The following is a 20,282-nucleotide window of genomic DNA, read 5'->3' on the forward strand; positions in this document are numbered from 1 at the left end:
AGCCACCACTAGGGGGAGCTCCCTGTATACAGAGATACATGATGAGATCCTGTCTGCAGCCACCACTAGGGGGAGCTTCCTGTATACAGAGATACATGATAAGATCCTGTCTGCAGCCACCACTAGGGGGAGCTCCCTGTATACAGAGATACATGATAAGATCCTGTCTGCAGCCTCCACTAGGGGGAGCTCCCTGTATACAGAGATACATGATAAGATCCTGTCTACAGCCACCACTAGGGGGAGCTCCCTGTATACAGAGATACATGATAAGATCCTGTCTGCAGCCACCACTAGGGGGAGCTCCCTGTATACAGAGATACATGATAAGATCCTGTCTGCAGCCACCACTAGGGGGAGCTCCCTGTATACAGAGATACATGATAAGATCCTGTCTGCAGTCACCACTAGGGGGAGCTCCCTGTATACAGAGATACATGATAAGATCCTGTCTGCAGCCATCACTAGGGGGAGCTCCCTGTATACAGAGATACATGATAAGATCCTGTCTGCAGTCACCACTAGGGGGAGCTCCCTGTATACAGAGATACATGATAAGATCCTGTCTGCAGCCACCACTAGGGGGAGCTCCCTGTATACAGAGATACATGATAAGATTATGTCTGCAGCCACCACTAGGGGGAGCTCCCTGTATACAGAGATACATGATAAGATCCTGTCTGCAGCCACCACTAGAGGGAGCTCCCTGTATACAGAGATACATGATAAGATCCTGTCTGCAGCCACCACTAGGGGGAGCTCCCTGTATACAGAGATACATGATGAGATCCTGTCTGCAGCCACCACTAGGGGGAGCTTCCTGTATACAGAGATACATGATAAGATCCTGTCTGCAGCCACCACTAGGGGGAGCTCCCTGTATACAGAGATACATGATAAGATCCTGTCTGCAGCCTCCACTAGGGGGAGCTCCCTGTATACAGAGATACATGATAAGATCCTGTCTACAGCCACCACTAGGGGGAGCTCCCTGTATACAGAGATACATGATAAGATCCTGTCTGCAGCCACCACTAGGGGGAGCTCCCTGTATACAGAGATACATGATAAGATCCTGTCTGCAGCCACCACTAGGGGGAGCTCCCTGTATACAGAGATACATGATAAGATCCTGTCTGCAGTCACCACTAGGGGGAGCTCCCTGTATACAGAGATACATGATAAGATCCTGTCTGCAGCCACCACTAGGGGGAGCTCCCTGTATACAGAGATACATGATAACATCCTGTCTGCAGCCATCACTAGGGGGAGCTCCCTGTATACAGAGATACATGATAAGATCCTGTCTGCAGCCACCACTAGGGGGAGCTCCCTGTATACAGAGATACATGATAAGATCCTGTCTACAGCCACCACTAGGGGGAGCTCCCTGTATACAGAGATACATGATAAGATCCTGTCTGCAGCCACCACTAGGGGGAGCTCCCTGTATACAGAGATACATGATAAGATCCTGTCTGCAGCCACCACTAGGGGGAGCTCCCTGTATACAGAGATACATGATAAGATCCTGTCTGCAGTCACCACTAGGGGGAGCTCCCTGTATACAGAGATACATGATAAGATCCTGTCTGCAGCCACCACTAGGGGGAGCTCCCTGTATACAGAGATACATGATAACATCCTGTCTGCAGCCATCACTAGGGGGAGCTCCCTGTATACAGAGATACATGATAAGATCCTGTCTGCAGTCACCACTAGGGGGAGCTCCCTGTATACAGAGATACATGATAACATCCTGTCTGCAGCCACCACTAGGGGGAGCTCCCTGTATACAGAGATACATGATAAGATCCTGTCTGCAGCCACCACTAGGGGGAGCTCCCTGTATACAGAGATACATGATAAGATGCTGTCTGCAGCCACCACTAGGGGGAGCTCCCTGTATACAGAGATACATGATAAGATGCTGTCTGCAGCCACCACTAGGGGGAGCTCCCTGTATACAGCGTCTGTCTTTGTTGCAGCACGGTGAGGAGGAGGCGGTGGTCTCGTTCCACGGCGTGGCGTATATAAATATGGTCCCCCTGTTGTACCCGGGAGTCAGACGTCTTCGCGGTGCCTATAAGGTTCTGGCCTATCAGGACGCGGAGGTGCTGGAGAAGGTAGGATGGGTGACACCCGGTATATTTAGCCAGCAGCGGTGTTCGGTCTCCACGGCAACCAGCTGTAAACAATAGAATAGTATTGATATCTCAAGAGCGGCTGGGAATTTTCACAAGCAGTAAATTGTCATAGTGCTTCTGCTTACAAGCTGTATCCGACACTATCGCTGTGTGAGGATGGAGAGTACCCCTTTAATTCATATCCAGATACGGCAGAGAGCACCGCATCTCACAGCTGAGCATTCGTTACAGTGGCGTCCATTCTAGCCTCATAGTAATGGATGCAGTGGTAACCAGCTGCAGGACTCCCCTATACCTGACCCTGTCTCCACCTCTCCTTCCTGCAGACGAAGCGCGACCGCAGCGTCCTGCGAGACTTCACCCGCCACAGCAGCCTGATGAGTAAACTGACCGCCGCCCCGCAGGGCCTCAACTCTCCGCACATGAAGCCACCACCGAGCCGCCTGGCCAGAGACGAGAAGGGGGCCAAGGAGAAGGACAGCAGCCGGCGGGTGAGGACCGCACCGACATACCCTACATACACATCTCATCACCAGTGCTCCATGCTGAGATTTATCAACAGCTGTGCATGTCTCACAGGGCTTAAGATCTCTGTTTGCTGACAGTGAATGGGGACGGCGAACATTCACACTGTGCATATACAGCCCTGACCATATACAAGGGAGGCTGCACTCACTATTCTGCTGGTGCAGTCACTATGTACATACATTACATTACTGATCCTGTATTATCCTCCAGAGCTGCACTCACTATTCTGCTGGTGCAGTCACTGTGTACACACATTACATTACTTATCCTGTATTATACTCCAGAGCTGCACTCACTATTCTGCTGGTGCAGTCACTGTGTACATACATTACTTATCCTGTATTATACTCCAGAGCTGCACTCACTATTCTGCTGGTGCAGTCACTGTGTACATACATTACATTACTGATCCTGAGTTACATCCTGTATTATACTCCAGAGCTGCACTCACTATTCTGCTGGTGCAGTCACTGTGTACATACATTACATTACTGATCCTGAGTTACCTCCTGTATTATACTCCAGAGCTGCACTCCCTATTCTGCTGCTGCAGTCACTGTGTACATACATTACATTACTGATCCTGAGTTACCTCCTATATTATACGCCAGAGCTGCACTCACTATTCTGCTGGTGCAGTCACTGTGTACATACATTACATTACTGATCCTGAGTTACCTCCTATATTATACGCCAGAGCTGCACTCACTATTCTGCTGGTGCAGTCACTGTGTACATACATTACATTACTGATCTTGAGTTACATCCTGAATTATACTCCAGAGCTGCACTCACTATTCTGCTGGTGCAGTCACTGTGTACATACATTACATTACTGATCCTGAGTTACATCCTGAATTATACTCCAGAGCTGCACTCACTATTCTGCTGGTGCAGTCACTGTGTACATACATTACATTACAGATCCTGAGTTACATCCTGAATTATACTCCAGAGCTGCACTCACTATTCTGCTGGTGCAGTCACTGTGTACATACATTACATTACTGATCCTGAGTTACATCCTATATTATACTCCAGAGCTGCACTCACTATTCTGCTGGTGCAGTCACTGTATACATACATTACTGATCCTGAGTTACCTCCTGTATTATATGCCAGAGCTGCACTCACTATTCTGCTGGTGCAGTCACTGTGCACATACATTACATTACTGATCCTGTATTATCCTCCAGAGCTGCACTCACTATTCTGCTGGTGCAGTCACTGTGTACATACATTACATTACTGATCCTGTATTATCCTCCAGAGCTGCACTCACTATTCTGCTGGTGCAGTCCCTGTGTACATACATTACATTACTTATCCTGTATTATCCTCCAGAGCTGCACTCACTATTCTGCTGGTGCAGTCCCTGTGTACATACATTACATTACTTATCCTGTATTATACTCCAGAGCTGCACTCACTATTCTGCTGGTGCAGTCACTGTGTACATACATTACTGTTAGGTCCGGGTGATGGTGGATCCTCTGGGCCGTGTACCGGACTTCCCCAGTGAGGCAACCTGGAGCTAACCCCTATACAGGGACTGTCCAGTCACCCCACCAGAGGGCCTAGGTACACGGTAGCCGGAGTACTAGCGGAACCGGGGTAGTGTCCCACAGGCAACGGGTAAAACGGAGTCTTTGGAGCCACAGAGTCCTCGGAGACAATTACGGGAGTCCAGTACGGGTGCCGGTAAGGAAGCTCAGGCGGGATCCGGGTTAGCTGGGTGTGACGGGAAGACAGCCGGGTGAAGTCGGAGATACCAGACAGGCACAGGCTGCCGAAACGGTGGTTGGATTCCCCGCCGACGGACACCGGAGGACCTCTTGGCAATCCTGGATTCAGGGACCGGTTACGGAGGCAGAGCAGGCTCTACGGAAGAGACAAAGTTTAGTACGAGCAAAGCACATTGGGACCTGGACTTCTAACTTGCAGAACTCGTAGAGCAGGCGACGCCCTCCAGGCAGGAAGCTCCTAATATACCTGACCCTGACTGATGCCATATCCTGTTAGGGAGTGCAGGGCCTTTAAGAGGAGGTCAGTGACCGCGCGCGTGCCCGCCCTAATGCACATGCACGACGCCCGGGTGCCGGAGGCCAGAGCAGGGAGCGGTGCCGAGGAGGATGTGTGGCTGGAGGCAGGGGACCCGGGGACCGGAGCTGTGAGTGAGGAACGATGTCGGGACCCGGGGAGCGTGACAGTAGTGGACAAAGTCCATGGCTATGTGTTGCCATGGAATGGAAGGAGTCGGCAGAGGGAGAAGAGGACCAAAGGGCAGGTGCTTAGGCGTCTTGTTCCGGTCACAGGAGGAACATGCAGAGACGAAGGCGGTGACATCCTTACGAAGAGACGGCCACCAATAGTGACGGGCGATGACGCCCCAGGTTTTCTTCTGGCCGGCGTGTTCGGCCACTTTCGAGGAGTGTCCCCATTGGAGGACCTTGAGTCGGTCGATCTCCGTGACGCAAGTCTTCCCAGGAGGGATCTGTGCCAGAGAGACGGGAGCCACCGGGATGACCTTGCTAGGACAGATGATGGGCTGGTTTGGCTCCTCCTCTTGGTCTACCAGAACGAAGGACCGCGACAGAGCATCCGCCCTTACGTTCTTGTCCGCGGGCCGGTAGTGTAGCTGAAAGTCAAACCTGGCGAAGAAGAGAGACCAACGTGCTTGGCGCGGATTCAGCCTTTGAGCGGAGCGTATATACTCCAGGTTTTTGTGGTCAGTATAGCTGATCACCGGGTAAACAGCTCCCTCCAAGATATCGCCATTCCTCCAACGCCATCTTAACGGCCAGGAGCTCTCGATCACCAATGGTATAAATGCGTTCTGGGGCTGAGAAGATCTTGGAGAAGAAGCCGCAGGTGACCATCTTCCCGGTGGCGGACTTCTGCATAAGTACGGCCCTTGCGGAGGAGGCGTCAACCTCCAGGGTGAATTGGCGGTTCAACTCAGGTCGGTGAAGGACGGGAGAAGAAGCAAAGGACCGCTTCAGAGAGCAGAAGGCGGCTTCGGCCTCGGGTGTCCAAGCCTTCGGATTGGCCCCCTTCTTGGTCAGGGCGGAGAGCGGAGCAGTTAGGGTCGAGAAGTGAGGGACGAACTGGCGATAGTAGTTAGCAAAGCCGAGGAAACGTTGGATGGCTTTTAGTCCCGAAGGAGGAGGCCAGTCGAGGATAGCAGAGACCTTCCCGCGATCCATCTGAAGACCGGTGTCCGATATTACATAGCCCAAAAAGTGAAGGGATGATTGTTCGAACACACACTTCTCGTGTTTGGCGTATAAGCGATTCTTCCTCAGCCTCTGTAGCACGATCTGCACGTGCTCTCTGTGGGTACGTAGGTCTGGGGAGTAGATTAAGATGTCGTCCAGGTATACGACTACACAGACATAGAGGAGGTCCCTGAACACGTCGTTCACCAGCTCCTGGAAGACTGCCGGGGCATTGCAAAGGCCGAAGGGCATCACGCAATATTCATAGTGCCCGTCACGGGTGTTGAAGGCGGTCTTCCACTCGTCCCCGGAGCGTATGCGAACCAGGTTGTAGGCCCCACGGAGATCCAATTTGATGAATATACGGGCCACCCGGAGCCGATCGAAGAGTTCAGGGATGAGAGGCAGGGGGTATTTGTTTTTCACTGTGATCTGGTTTAGTCCCCGGTAATCGATACAGGGCCGTAAGTCGCCTTCTTTTTTCTTGACGAAGAAGAAGCCCGCACCAGCCGGGGACGAGGACCTTCGAATAAACCCCCGTGCCAGGTTCTCGGTGATGTAGTCAGACATGGCCCGGGTCTCAGCAGGGGACAAAGGGTATATCCGTCCCCGAGGGGGTGTGGTTCCCGGCAGAAGGTCAATGGCACAGTCGTAGGGTCGATGTGGAGGCAATACCTCCGACTCCTTTTTATCGAACACATCTGCGAAGGACCAATAGGCTGGAGGAAGACCAGGTAAGGAGTCCGGGGCCGGAGGACGACGGACGGGCTGGACTGACTGGAGGCAGTTCTCATGACAAGACGGGCCCCAGCGATGATTTCTCCAGTACGCCAGCTGACCGTAGGTTCATGTACCCGTAACCAGGGTAAACCCAGCAGACGCGGATGAGACATGCGTGGCAGGACATAGAAGGCGATTTCTTCGGTGTGTAGCGCACCGATACGCAGTTTCACAGGTTTAGTGACGAACAGGACGGAATCAGAGAGGGGTTCCCCATCCACAGAGGCTATCACAAGCGGTGTCTGCAGCGGGGTGACAGGTACCTGGTACTTGTCCACTGTGGCCTGGTGGATGAAGTTACCCGCTGCCCCGGAGTTGAGATATGCCTCTGCCGTGAAGCGGGTTTCTCCTGTTGTCACCTGTACAGTCCATGTCACTGGGTCAGAGAGCTTCCCAGTACCTAGGGTGGCCTCTCCTACCAACCCTAGGCTTTGGAGTTTCCCGGTTTCTCTGGGCAGGCACGCACCTGGTGTGCACCGCCTCCACAATAGAAGCAGAGGCCCTTGGCGGCTCGTTACGCTCGACGCTGCTCGGAGGACCGTAGCCGGTCCACTTGCATGGGCTCATGGATGGAGGAGCCAGAGAGCACGGATGAGGAGAGGATAGGCTTCTGTGGAGAAGCGGAGTGCCTTACAGGGCGCCGCTCGCGGGACATTTCCTTAGACCTTTCTTGAAAGCGGAGGTCTATCCGGGTTGCGAGGGCGATTAGGGCGTCCAAGGTGGAGGGGACGTCTCGACCGGCCAGCTCGTCCTTGATACGACCGGTAAGCCAATCCCAGAAGGCGGCAGTCAAGGCATCATTGTTCCACCCTAGCTCAGAGGCTAGGGTACGGAACCGGATAGCACACTGTCCCACTGTCAAAGTCCCTTGTCGTAGTCTGAGTAACGAGGAAGCCAACGCACAGGCGCGTCCGGATTCATCAAAGGTGGTACGGAAGGTATGTAGGAAGTCCCGGATGTTGTTGGTTACGGGATCTTCCTTCTTCCACAAGGGATTCATCCACGCCAGTGCCTCGCCCTCCAGGTGGGACGTTACAAAGGCCACTTTGGCCTGGTCACAAGCAAAGAGGTGCGGCAGCAGCTTGAAGTGAAGCGATCACTGGTTCACGAACCCCCGGCAGGTCTTGGGATCCCCAGCGTACCGGGGCGGAGAAGCCAGTCGGAGTTTTGAGGCCCCAGGGGGGGCTCCTACGGGGTACATGGCTGGGGTTGACAGGGACGTGGCGGCTGTCTGCAGCGTGTTTAGGCGGGTATCCACTGATGTCATCATGAAAGCCAGCATACGAGATTGTGTTTCATGTTGGCGGACCAGTTCCTGCTGCATTCCGGCCAACTGGGGCGCTAGTGCTTCGGCGGGATCCATGGCCTGCTCTGTTAGGTCCGGGTGATGGTGGATCCTCTGGGCCGTGTACCGGACTTCCCCAGTGAGGCAACCTGGAGCTAACCCCTATACAGGGACTGTCCAGTCACCCCACCAGAGGGCCTAGGTACACGGTAGCCGGAGTACTAGCGGAACCGGGGTAGCGTCCCACAGGGAACGGGTAAAACGGAGTCTTTGGAGCCACAGAGTCCTCGGAGACAATTACGGGAGTCCAGTACGGGTGCCGGTAAGGAAGCTCAGGCGGGATCCGGGTTAGCTGGGTGTGACGGGAAGACAGCCGGGTGAAGTCGGAGATACCAGACAGGCACAGGCTGCCGAAACGGTGGTTGGATTCCCCGCCGACGGACACCGGAGGACCTCTCGGCAATACTGGATTCAGGGACCGGTTACGGAGGCAGAGCAGGCTCTACGGAAGAGACAAAATTTAGTACGAGCAAAGCACATGGGGACCTGGACTTCTAACTTGCAGAACTCGTAGAGCAGGCGACACCCTCCAGGCAGGAAGCTCCTAATATACCTGACCCTGACTGATGCCATATCCTGTTAGGGAGTGCAGGGCCTTTAAGAGGAGGTCAGTGACCGCGCGCGCGCCCTAATGCACATGCGTGACGCCCGGGTGCCGGAGGCCAGAGCAGACAGTGGTGCCGAGGAGGATGTGTGGCTGGAGGCAGGGGACCCGGGGACCGGAGCGGTGAGTGAGGAACGACATCGGGACCCGGGGAGCGTGACAATTACATTACTGGTCCTGAGTTACCTCCTGTATTATACTTCAGAGCTGCACTCACTATTCTGCTGGTGCAGTCACTGTGTACATACATTACTGATCCTGTATTATACTCCAGAGCTGCACTCACTATTCTGCTGGTGCAGTCACTGTGTACATACATTACTGATCCTGTATTATACTCCAGAGCTGCACTCACTATTCTGCTGGTGCAGTCACTGTGTACATACATTACTGATCCTGTATTATACTCCAGAGCTGCACTCACTATTCTGCTGGTGCAGTCACTGTGTACATACATTACTGATCCTGTATTATACTCCAGAGCTGCACTCACTATTCTGCTGGTGCAGTTACTGTGTACATACATTACATTACTGATCCGGAGTTACCTCCTGTATTATACTCCAGAGCTGCACTCACTATTCTGCTGGTGCAGTCACTGTATACATACATTGCATTACTGATCCTGAGTTACTTCCTGTATTATACTCCAGAGCTGCACTCACTATTCTGCTGGTGCAGTCACTGTGTACATACATTACATTACTGATCCTGTATTATACTCCAGAGCTGCACTCACTATTCTGCCACTAATCTCTTTTTCCTGCAGATGTCCGCAGTGTTGAGGCCGTCGGAGGTGGCAGACATGGACCCGGCTGCGTTACATCAGACAGTGGTGGCTAATTTGGAAGGACAGGTACATGCTATTCCCCCAGACGCTGATGAGGATGTCACCTGTCCGTCATACATTTCTGGCGGTCGGGGGGGGGATCGGGGGGGTGCGGTTTTGGTCTCTGTAGTTTGGCGGCTCCCGGTATATGATGCAGGTCTCCAGATTCTGGTAATGAGCCGTCATTGCCTTTCAGTAATTCTGGACTCACACTGCCCTCTTGTGGCCATAAGGGATAACGCACTTTGCTGTCAGTAAATATGAGGGGCTGCTGGCGCCATAGAGAAGCCACGCGGCAAGCTTAGGCACCCAGGAAGCCTGGATGGCAAGGGATCATGGGAAGTGTAGCTCGCTGGTGACTTCAGGGAGGAAGTAGCTAACTTCTCTGATACTTTTGCTTTTTTAACTGCCGGTCACATGACTCCTCTCTCTGCAGCAATATGTGGATTCGGGGACGTACCTGGTCCTGGAGCTGACGCTGGAGAAGCCGCTGGTCCCCAAACGTCTGGCCGAGGACGTGGCTCTAAAGTGAGTGATGGGTTACTGAGGAGCGAGAGTGCGGGAAACAGTAACCAAGGGTGCGGAGATCGAGTGCACCCACATCCGAGCATACACAGGGACTGCACCCGCAGAATAGTGAGCGCAGCTGTGGAGTATAATACAGGAGGTAACTCAGGATCAGTAATGTAATGTATGTACACAGGGACTGCACCCGCAGAATAGTGAGTGCAGCTCTGGAGTACAATACAGGAGGTAACGCAGGATCAGTTATGTATGTACACAGTGACTGCACCAGCAGAATAGTGAGTGCAGCTCTGGAGTATAATACAGAATCAGTAATGTATGTACACAGTGACTGCACCAGCAGAATAGTGAGTGCAGCTCTGGAGTATAATACAGGATCAGTAATGTATGTACACAGTGACTGCACCAGCAGAATAGTGAGTGCAGCTCTGGAGTATAATACAGGAGGTAACTCAGGATCAGTAATGTAATGTATGTACACAGTGACTGCACCAGCAGAATAGTGAGTGCAGCTCTGGAGTATAATAAAGGAGGTAACTCAGGCTCAGTAATGTAATGTATGTACACAGTGACTGCACCAGCAGAATAGTGAGTGCAGCTCTGGAATATAATACAGGAGGTAACTCAGGATCAGTAATGTAATGTATGTACACAGTGACTGCACCAGTAGAATAGTGAGTGCAGCTCTGGAGTATAATACAGGATCAGTAATGTATGTACACAGTGACTGCACCAGCAGAATAGTGAGTGCAGCTCTGGAATATAATACAGGAGGTAACTCAGGATCAGTAATGTAATGTATGTACACAGTGACTGCACCAGTAGAATAGTGAGTGCAGCTCTGGGGTATAATACAGGAGGTAACTCAGGATCAGTAATGTAATGTATGTACACAGTGACTGCACCAGCAGAATAGTGAGTGCAGCTCTGGAGTATAATACAGGAGGTAACTCAGGATCAGTGCAGGATCAGTAATGTAATGTATATACACAGTGGCTGCACCAGCAGAATAGTGAGTGCAGCTCTGGGGTATAATACAGGAGGTAACTCAGGATCAGTAATGTAATGTATGTACACAGTGACTGCACCAGCAGAATAGTGAGTGCAGCTCTGGAGTATAATACAGGAGGTAACTCAGGATCAGTGCAGGATCAGTAATGTAATGTATATACACAGTGGCTGCACCAGCAGAATAGTGAGTGCAGCTCTGGGGTATAATACAGGAGGTAACTCAGGATCAGTAATGTAATGTATGTACACAGTGACTGCACCAGCAGAATAGTGAGTGCAGCTCTGGGGTATAATACAGGAGGTAACTCAGGATCAGTAATGTAATGTATGTACACAGTGACTGCACCAGCAGAATAGTGAGTGCAGCTCTGGAGTATAATACAGGAGGTAACTCAGATCAGTGCAGGATCAGTAATGAGACCTCTGCTATCTGTGACAATGTGTCAGTGCAGTGTCCTCCATCTTTGCAGGGTGAAGGAGCTGGTCCCCGTCCGGCCTCAGCTTGATCGTCGCACGGCCGGGGCGCAGAAGGTGAGCGCTCGTCTGTGTCTGCCCCTTTCTTCTGACGTGTCCGGATTATTCATCCCTATGTGTCCGTCTCCTCAGCCGGTGGCAGATTACCACAGCCAGGTCACCAGCATCACCGGCGCCATCTTGGAGGAGTACTGGCAGCTGTTCGGGCCGCAGCAGAGCGGTGACGTGGAGCCACAAGAGCTGGAGGAGCAGAAGTGTCAGCTCAACTACGAGCTCAACTGCTCCGGGAAATACTTTGCCTTTAAGGAGCAGCTGAAGGTAATGAGTGTACACTCACTCCCTGCATCCAAGAGTGTGTCCTGCCTCAGGGCAGATAGAGATTACGTCTGGTTACTGTCACATTACCGCTGCAGCTAATCACTGGCCTCAGTAGTCTGGTGATTGAAGACTAGAATATGTGAAACACGCAGATTTTCATTGTCTACCCGACTCTGAGTTTCGCCTGTCGGCTTCCTCTTGGGGTGAGCTGATCGTGCTTGCTGCACCCAAGAAGAAGCCGACAGGCGAAACCCAGAAGATGAAAAGTTGTGGATTTCACATATTTTTTTCTGTGATTTAATTTATTTCCTGTGATTATAGTAAAGCCCCATTATTTGGAGGCGAATTGTTCGTCAGCGCCGCTTGCTGCCCGTCAGTTCTTTAAGGGAGACTCGTGACTGTATGGTTAGTGACGATCTGTTGTGGAACTAGTGGTCTCAGCAGGGATGATAGCAACATCATTGGATGACTAGGGCAGTGCTAGCGGGTCAGGAATGATCCTTCATGAATCAGGCGGCTCAGGCTGAACAATGCAATAGGTCACTCCATGAAAGGGGGGGGATGGTAAAATGCGTGCGTTCCTCTTCCAATAACGCGTGTGTTTGTGTGCAGCACTCGGTGGTGAAGATCGTACGGGAGAAGTACCTGAAGACCACCGCTTTCGAGGAGCGGGGGCAGCTGCAGACGTTCCTCAGCGAGCTGTACATCTACCTCGTGGATCAGATGCACCTCGCTCTTAACAAGGTACCTAAAATCCTAAAAAAATGGTGAATTCAGGGGTGTAACCTGTCAGGAGCTGAGCCTGTGGATGCTGTGCTGGCTGTGTTACACAGCCGGCTCCTGCCTTGTCACTGCACGGCTGATAACCCCTGAAGTGCTGCCGCCAGTGATTGACAGCAGCGTTTAAGGCAGTCGGACTGGGAGGTCGCACTCTTGTCCTCTCGCCTGTGGCCTCCGGGCTTTATAGGAGTCTTGTAATGTTCCCCGGGTGGTCCGTGTTCCCCACAGACCCTGCTGGATGACGGCGAGAAGGCGCCTCCGGCCCCCATGACCGACAGCGGACAGCTCCTGCGATTCGCCAGGGAGGCCGAGATGATGGAAGAGTACGAGCAGGCAGAAATGTATTACCAGGAGGTGAGCGCGGTCCCCGAGCCAGCGCAGCACAGGGGCCGCCGATCACTCGCCCATCCCCAGGCCCCTCCGTACAGGACCCCGAAACAAGGAGCCCCGAAACAAGGAGCCCCGAAACAAGGAGCCTCGAAACAAGGAGCCCCGAGGAGGCCTCATCCAGGGGCTGCTCCGGGGTCTGCATTCTTCACACCCCTCTGATGCATTTACTGTTACAACGTCTTTCATCTGTGATCGGCCGCAGGATCAGATCCCGGTATCCACCAGGAGCCCCAATATAGTGTCCTCCCCTCCGGTGTGCGGCAGCCATCCCCCCGCCCTCATCCCCTGTGTCCTTCCTCTCCAGAGACTGGCTCGGGACCGGCAGCGCATCGACCACTGGTTGGATTACGGCTGTTTCAAGCTATTGGTCGGTGACCACATCAAAGCGCAGGAATGTTTCCACGAGGCCCTGGTCCTGAACCGGGAGCATCTACACAGGTGAGGAAGACTCAGAGCCCAGAGGACGAGCCATGTATAAAGACACTTATAGGGGACAAGTATAAAAGGGGGGCATATGTATAGGAAGGGGGCACACGTATAAGAGGGGCATATGTATAGGAAGGGTGCACATGTATGGGTGGACAAGTATAAGAGAGGGCTTATGTGTAGAAGGGTGGCACATGTGTAAGAGGGGGGCATACGCATAGGAGATTGGCATACGTATAGGAGGGGGCCACACGTGTAAGAGGGGGGCATACGCATCGGAAGGGGGCACACATATAGGAAGAGGCACATGTATAGGAGGTGGATACACGTTTAGCAGGGGGACACATGTATAGGAGGAGGTACACGTATAGCAGGGGACACACGTATAGCAGGGGGCACAGATTGGGCATGCTGTGGTGGCCCCCGGCAGTAATGCTGTGCTGTGCTGTGGTGGCCCCCGGAAGTAATGCTGTGCTGTGCTGTGGTGGCCCCCGGCAGTAATGCTGTGCTGTGGTGGCCCCCGGCAGTAATGCTGTGCTGTGCTGTGGTGGCCCCCGGCAGTAATGCTGTGCTGTGCTGTGGTGGCCCCCGGCAGTAATGCTGTGCTGTGGTGGCCCCCGGCAGTAATGCTGTGCTGTGCTGTGGTGGCCCCCGGCAGTAATGCTGTGCTGTGCTGTGGTGGCCCCGGCAGTAATGCTGTGCTGTGGTGGCCCCCGGCAGTAATGCTGTGCTGTGGTGGCCCCCGGCAGTAATGCTGTGCTGTGCTGTGGTGGCCCCCGGCAGTAATGCTGTGCTGTGCTGTGGTGGCCCCCGGCAGTAATGCTGTGCTGTGCTGTGCTGTGGTGGCCCCGGCAGTAATGCTGTGCTGTGCTGTGGTGGCCCCCGGCAGTAATGCTGTGCTGTGCTGTGGTGGCCCCCGGCAGTAATGCTGTGCTGTGCTGTTGTGGCCCCTGGCAGTAATGCTGTGCTGTGCTGTGGTGGCCCCCGGCAGTAATGCTGTACTGTGCTGTGGTGGCCCCCGGCAGTAATGCTGTGCTGTGCTGTGGTGGCCCCCGGCAGTAATGCTGTGCTGTGCTGTGGTGGCCCCCGGCAGTAATGCTGTGCTGTGCTGTGGTGGCCCCCGGCAGTAATGCTGTGCTGTGCTGTGGTGGCCCCCGGCAGTAATGCTGTGCTGTGCTGTGGTGGCCCCCGGCAGTAATGCTGTGCTGTGCTGTGGTGGCCCCGGCAGTAATGCTGTGCTGTGCTGTGGTGGCCCCCGGCAGTAATGCTGTGCTGTGGTGGCCCCCGGCAGTAATGCTGTGCTGTGCTGTGGTGGCCCCCGGCAGTAATGCTGTGCTGTGCTGTGGTGGCCCCGGCAGTAATGCTGTGCTGTGCTGTGCAGTTTGCTCCTGTGCGGGGTCGTCGCTGTTCTTCTGGACCATAACGAGGCAGCGGAGTTGTTCTTTGAGGACGGCACGTGTGTGGCCCCCGGCAGCCCCCTGGCCTGGACTATGCTGGGTAAGTCGCCCCCCGCAGCGCGGCCGTAGCACCCATCATGGCGGGTACGGCCTCCGCTCACCGCTCTCCTCCGCGTCCGTCCTCCAGGCCTGTTCTACGAGATCCAGGGGAACGACATCCGGATGGAGATGGCCGTGTCCGAGGCCGGGAAGCTGCGGCAGGCGGCGCTGACTGCGGGTGCGTCTGATTCTGGAGCATCGGATGGGGAGAGGACGAGGTGCAGAGAGACCAGCGGTAAGAGAAGGCCCAGTCCTGAAATCCTCTGTGCTGCTGTGGTTCTCTATCCACTCCTCATGTGGTGATGCTGCCTGTCCTCATGAACGCCAGCACATTTCGGGTTACTCCTGAACTCCTCTGTGCTGCTGTGGTTCTCTATCCACTCCTTACATAGTGACGCTGCCCGTCCTCATTAGCACCAGCACATGACGGGTTACTCCTGAAACCCTCTGTGCTGCTGTGGTTCTCTATCCACTCCTTACATAGTGACGCTGCCCGTCCTCATTAACGCCAGCACATGACGGGTTACTCCTGAACTCCTCTGTGCTGCTGTGGTTCTCTATCCACTTCTCATTAACGCCAGCACATGAGGGGTTACTCCTGACATCCTCTGTGCTGCTGGAGGCGCTGCTTTCTCCACTGTGTCTCCTTTTCCCCTCCTCACCCCCGGATCGGGTACATTGTGATGTATCGTTCTTGTCTACAGGCCGGGATCAGACGGTGCCCCCATCACCACGAGCACGCCCCCCCAGCAGCAGCCTCTCGGGGAAGAAGACCCCCAGCCCGGGGCCCAAGTCCGCCTCATCCGTGGTCTCCAAAAGCAAAGCTGGGACTGACAGAGGTGGGAGTGACGTGTAGTCCGGGGGTCCTATGGGTCGCGGCTGCGGTTCTGTCCTGCACTGCTCCTTGTGTTTCTCCTTACAGGGGTACAGCCCGGCGCCCCCCTCGAGCCCTCGCCCCCGCCCAGCAGCATCTACATGGAGGCCGCTGAGTTCCTGGCCCGGGTCAATGCCGCACAGGTCTGTGTGATAAGTGGGGGGCAGGGGCGGGGGGTCTGGAAAATGGTGACTGATACAAGTCCCCCCTCTCCTCGTGGTCCTAGTTTGTGCAGCGGGCGCTGTCACACGAGCTCCTCTGCCCGGACGGGGGACCCGGCTGCCGCTACCACCTCATGTGCGCCCAGGAGCACCTGCTGCGGAAAGAGTATGACGCGGCCCACCAGCACCTGCGGGAGGCGTCACAGGCGGACCACCAGGTGAGACACACCCTTCACCATGCGCTTATAGAGGAGAGACGGACGACGAGACCCCCAGAAATCACATCTCCCCCCCCCCATTACAGAACCCCGACGTGTGGGCTCTCACCGGCCACGTCCAGTACATGAGCGGCAGAAAGGGGGAGGCGCGACACAGCTACGAGCACGCGCTCAGCCTGGTCACCGACGCCTCCGACACACACCCGCTCCACCTGCGCCTGGGGTCCATCTACCTGCAGGAGGGGGAGGTGAGTACAGGAAGCAGAACAGTGAGTGCAGCTCTGGAGGATAATACAGGATCAGTAATGTAATGTATGTACACAGTGACTGCACCAGCAGAATAGTGAGTGCAGCTCTGGAGTATAATACAGGATCAGTACAGGATAAATAATGTAATGTATGTACACAGTGACTCCACCAGCAGAATAGTGAGTGCTGCTCTGGAATATAATACAGGATGTAACTCAGGATCAGTAATGTAATGTATGTACACAGTGACTGCACCAGCAGAATAGTGAGTGCAGCTCTGGAATATAATACAGGATGTAACTCAGGATCAGTAATGTAATGTATGTACACAGTGACTGCACCAGCAGAATAGTGAGTGCAGCTCTGGAGTATAATGCAGGATGTAACTCAGGATCAGTAATGTAATGTATGTACACAGTGACTGCACCAGCAGAATAGTGAGTGCAGCTCTGGAGTATAATACAGGAGGTAACTCAGGATCAGTAATGTAATGTATGTACACAGTGACTGCACCAGCAGAATAGTGAGTGCAGCTCTGGAGTATAATACAGGAAGTAACTCAGGATCAGTAATGTAATGTATGTACACAGTGACTGCACCAGCAGAATAGTGAGTGCAGCTCTGGGGTATAATACAGGAGGTAACTCAGGATCAGTAATGTAAGTACACAGTGACTGCACCAGCAGAATAGTGAGTGCAGCTCTGGGGTATAATACAGGATGTAACTCAGGATCAGTAATGTAATGTATGTACACAGTGACTGCACCAGCAGAATAGTGAGTGCAGCTCTGGAATATAATACAGGATGTAACTCAGGATCAGTAATGTAATGTATGTACACAGTGACTGCACCAGCAGAATAGTGAGTGCAGCTCTGGAGTATAATGCAGGATGTAACTCAGGATCAGTAATGTAATGTATGTACACAGTGACTGCACCAGCAGAATAGTGAGTGCAGCTCTGGAGTATAATACAGGAGGTAACTCAGGATCAGTAATGTAATGTATGTACACAGTGACTGCACCAGCAGAATAGTGAGCACAGCTCTGGAGTATAATACAGGAGGTAATTCAGGATCAGTAATGTAATGTATGTACACAGTGATTTCACCAGCAGAATAGTGAGTGCAGCTCTGGAGTATAATGCAGTTGTCACTCTGCAGTCTCCTCGGTTATCTGTGTGATTGATCATCTTCATATTTTTTAGTTTGAGAAGGCGAAGCTCACCTACCTCCGGGCCTGTAGACGCTCTCCCACCTGCCTCACCTGGTTGGGTGTCGGTGTCGCATGTTACAGGGTACGGATTTCACAGCATACGGTATTATTGATGTGGGCGGTATCTCTGCTTGTTGTCAGTGACTGTAGCAGAGATCCTGGAAATGCAGTTTAGTAATGTCTGACCCTACATCCGCAGCTGGAGGAGATGCAGGAGGCGGAGGACGCGCTCTCCGAGGCCAATGCCCTGAATAACAGTAACGCGGAGGTGTGGGGCTACCTGACCCTCGTCTGCCTGAAGGTGAGGGGGACAGAGGAGTCCTGTAATGTGGACAGACGGGCTGTGGCCGGGACATGGAGTCCTGCAATGGTGGACAGACGGGCTGTGGCCGGGACATGGAGTCCTGTAATGTGGACAGACGGGCTGTGGCCAAGACATGGAGTCCTGTAATGTGGACAGACGGGCTGTGGCCGGGACATGGAGTCCTGTAATGGGGGACAGACGGGCTGTGGCCGGGACATGGAGTCCTGTAATGTGGACAGACGGGCTGTGGCCGGGACAGAGGAGTCCTGTAATGTGGACAGACGGGCTGTGGCCGGGACAGAGGAGTCCTGTAATGTGGACAGACGGGCTGTGGCCGGGACATGGAGTCCTGTAATGTGGACAGACGGGCTGTGGCCGGGACAGAGGAGTCCTGTAATGTGGACAGACGGGCTGTGGCCGGGACAGAGGAGTCCTGTAATGTGGACAGACGGGCTGTGGCCGGGACAGAGGAGTCCTGTAATGTGGACAGACGGGCTGTTGCCGGGACATGGAGTCCTGTAATGTGGACAGACGGGCTGTGGCCGGGACAGAGGAGTCCTGTAATGTGGACAGACGGGCTGTTGCCGGGACATGGAGTCCTGTAATGTGGACAGACGGGCTGTGGCCGGGACAGAGGAGTCCTGTAATGTGGACAGACGGGCTGTTGCCGGGACATGGAGTCCTGTAATGTGGACAGACGAGCTGTGGCCGGGACAGAGGAGTCCTGTAATGTGGACAGACGGGCTGTGGCCGGGAGATGGAGACATTTCTCTTACTGATTTGTGGTTTCTCATAGACTGGACGACAACTGGAGGCCGAGCAGTCATACAAGTACACGAGGAAGGTGAGTGCCCTGTACAACGCCACCGCCTATGGGGCCGCACTCATCACTGCTGTCAGTGGTAATAAGGAGTCTATACTGCAAGAAATTATACCCTCAAACTGGCAATGCTGAGAGGGCAGTACTCAGAAGCCACAGCGCCATCCTCACAGTCATCACACAGTGCCATCCTCACAGTCATCACACAGCGCCTACCCTCACAGTAATCACACAGCGCCTACCCTCACAGTAATCATACAGTGCCATCGCCCCAGTCATCACACAGTGACTACCCTTACAGTAATCACACAGCGCCATCCTCAGTCATCACACAGCGCCTACCCTTACAGTAATCACACAGCATCATCCTCACAGTAATCACAGCGCCATCCTCAGTCATCACACAGCGCTTACCCTCACAGTAATCACACAGCGACTACCCTCACAGCAATCAGCCAAAGCCTACCCTTACAGTAATCACACAGCGCCATCCTCACAGTCATCACACAGCGCCTACCCTTACAGTAATCACACAGCGCCATCCTCACAGTCATCACACAGCGCCTACCCTTACAGTAATCACACAGCGCCATCCTCAGTCATCACACAGCACCTACCCTCACAGTAATCAGCCAAAGCCTACCCTTACGTTAATCACACAGTGCCATCTTTACAGTAATCACATGGCGCTCTCCTTGCAGTAATCACACAGGGATGTGCGGCATTGATTACTCTGACGCTGCCATATACATCGGAGCCTGAATCCTCTTCTGTCTCTTACAGTTAAATGTCCGGGACCAGACTCTAATGACCGAGATCCAGCAGCTCCAGGAGGAGGTCGGCTTCGGAGACCCGTCCTTCTGATGACAACGTGAAACACTGAATATTGGGGGTCTAAACCTACTGATAACACTGGAGACCCCCAGATCAGGGAATATTGGGGTCTGTACTTGCCGATAAAACCAGAGACCCCCAGAACAGGGAATATTGGGGGTCTGAACCTACTGATAACACCAAAGACCCCCAGAACAGTGAATATTGGGGGTATGTACCTGCTGATAACACCGGAGATCCCTAGAGCAGGGAATATTGGGGTCTGTACCTACTGATAATACCAGAGACCCCCCAGAGCAGGGAATATTGGGGGTCTGTACCTGCTGATAACACTGGAGACCCCCAGAACAGTGAATATTGGGGGTCTGTACCTGCTAATAACACTGGAGACCCCAAAGCAGGGAATATTGGGAGTCTGTACCTACTGATAACACTGGAGACCCCCAAAGCAGGGAATATTGGGGGGCTGAACCTATTGATAATACCAGAGACCCCCAGAACACTGAATATTGGGGGTCTGAACCTACTGATAACACTGGAGACCCCCAGAACAGGGAATATTGAGGGTTGTACTGTTTATATGAATAAAGCTTATAAATCATTATATGTTTCCTGTTTTTCTTTAAAACCAGCCTGCAGTGTAAAGCATGGAGGGGTTTTGCGTCCTCTATAAGAGCAGCCTGTGACTAGAACATGTTGATGCTGGGGCATTGCTCTGTCACAGAGGTCGGAGCCGG

At 53.4% G+C, this 20,282-nt stretch overlaps 1 protein-coding gene across 1 annotated transcript in view; it reads left to right on the plus strand.

Moving 5' to 3' along the window:
• CFAP70 (cilia and flagella associated protein 70) overlaps positions 1 to 20,133 on the plus strand; it is a 34,537-nt gene extending 14,404 nt beyond the window's left edge. The window contains exons 10-28 of the mRNA XM_075318440.1: positions 1,989 to 2,126; positions 2,474 to 2,638; positions 9,392 to 9,478; positions 9,888 to 9,979; positions 11,458 to 11,518; positions 11,594 to 11,779; positions 12,392 to 12,523; positions 12,788 to 12,913; positions 13,254 to 13,387; positions 14,757 to 14,872; positions 14,960 to 15,106; positions 15,576 to 15,710; positions 15,794 to 15,888; positions 15,972 to 16,124; positions 16,211 to 16,372; positions 17,580 to 17,669; positions 17,787 to 17,888; positions 18,688 to 18,735; positions 19,495 to 20,133. Of these exons, the coding sequence (XP_075174555.1) occupies positions 1,989 to 2,126; positions 2,474 to 2,638; positions 9,392 to 9,478; positions 9,888 to 9,979; positions 11,458 to 11,518; positions 11,594 to 11,779; positions 12,392 to 12,523; positions 12,788 to 12,913; positions 13,254 to 13,387; positions 14,757 to 14,872; positions 14,960 to 15,106; positions 15,576 to 15,710; positions 15,794 to 15,888; positions 15,972 to 16,124; positions 16,211 to 16,372; positions 17,580 to 17,669; positions 17,787 to 17,888; positions 18,688 to 18,735; positions 19,495 to 19,575 (2,250 nt within the window). The 3' untranslated portion in view covers positions 19,576 to 20,133. The remainder of the gene's footprint in view (positions 1 to 1,988; positions 2,127 to 2,473; positions 2,639 to 9,391; positions 9,479 to 9,887; positions 9,980 to 11,457; positions 11,519 to 11,593; positions 11,780 to 12,391; positions 12,524 to 12,787; positions 12,914 to 13,253; positions 13,388 to 14,756; positions 14,873 to 14,959; positions 15,107 to 15,575; positions 15,711 to 15,793; positions 15,889 to 15,971; positions 16,125 to 16,210; positions 16,373 to 17,579; positions 17,670 to 17,786; positions 17,889 to 18,687; positions 18,736 to 19,494) is intronic.
• The last annotated feature ends 149 nt before the right edge of the window (positions 20,134 to 20,282 follow it).

This window comes from Anomaloglossus baeobatrachus, chromosome 7 (genome assembly GCF_048569485.1).
Source record: "Anomaloglossus baeobatrachus isolate aAnoBae1 chromosome 7, aAnoBae1.hap1, whole genome shotgun sequence".
In the NCBI taxonomy this organism is placed as follows: domain Eukaryota; kingdom Metazoa; phylum Chordata; class Amphibia; order Anura; family Aromobatidae; genus Anomaloglossus; species Anomaloglossus baeobatrachus.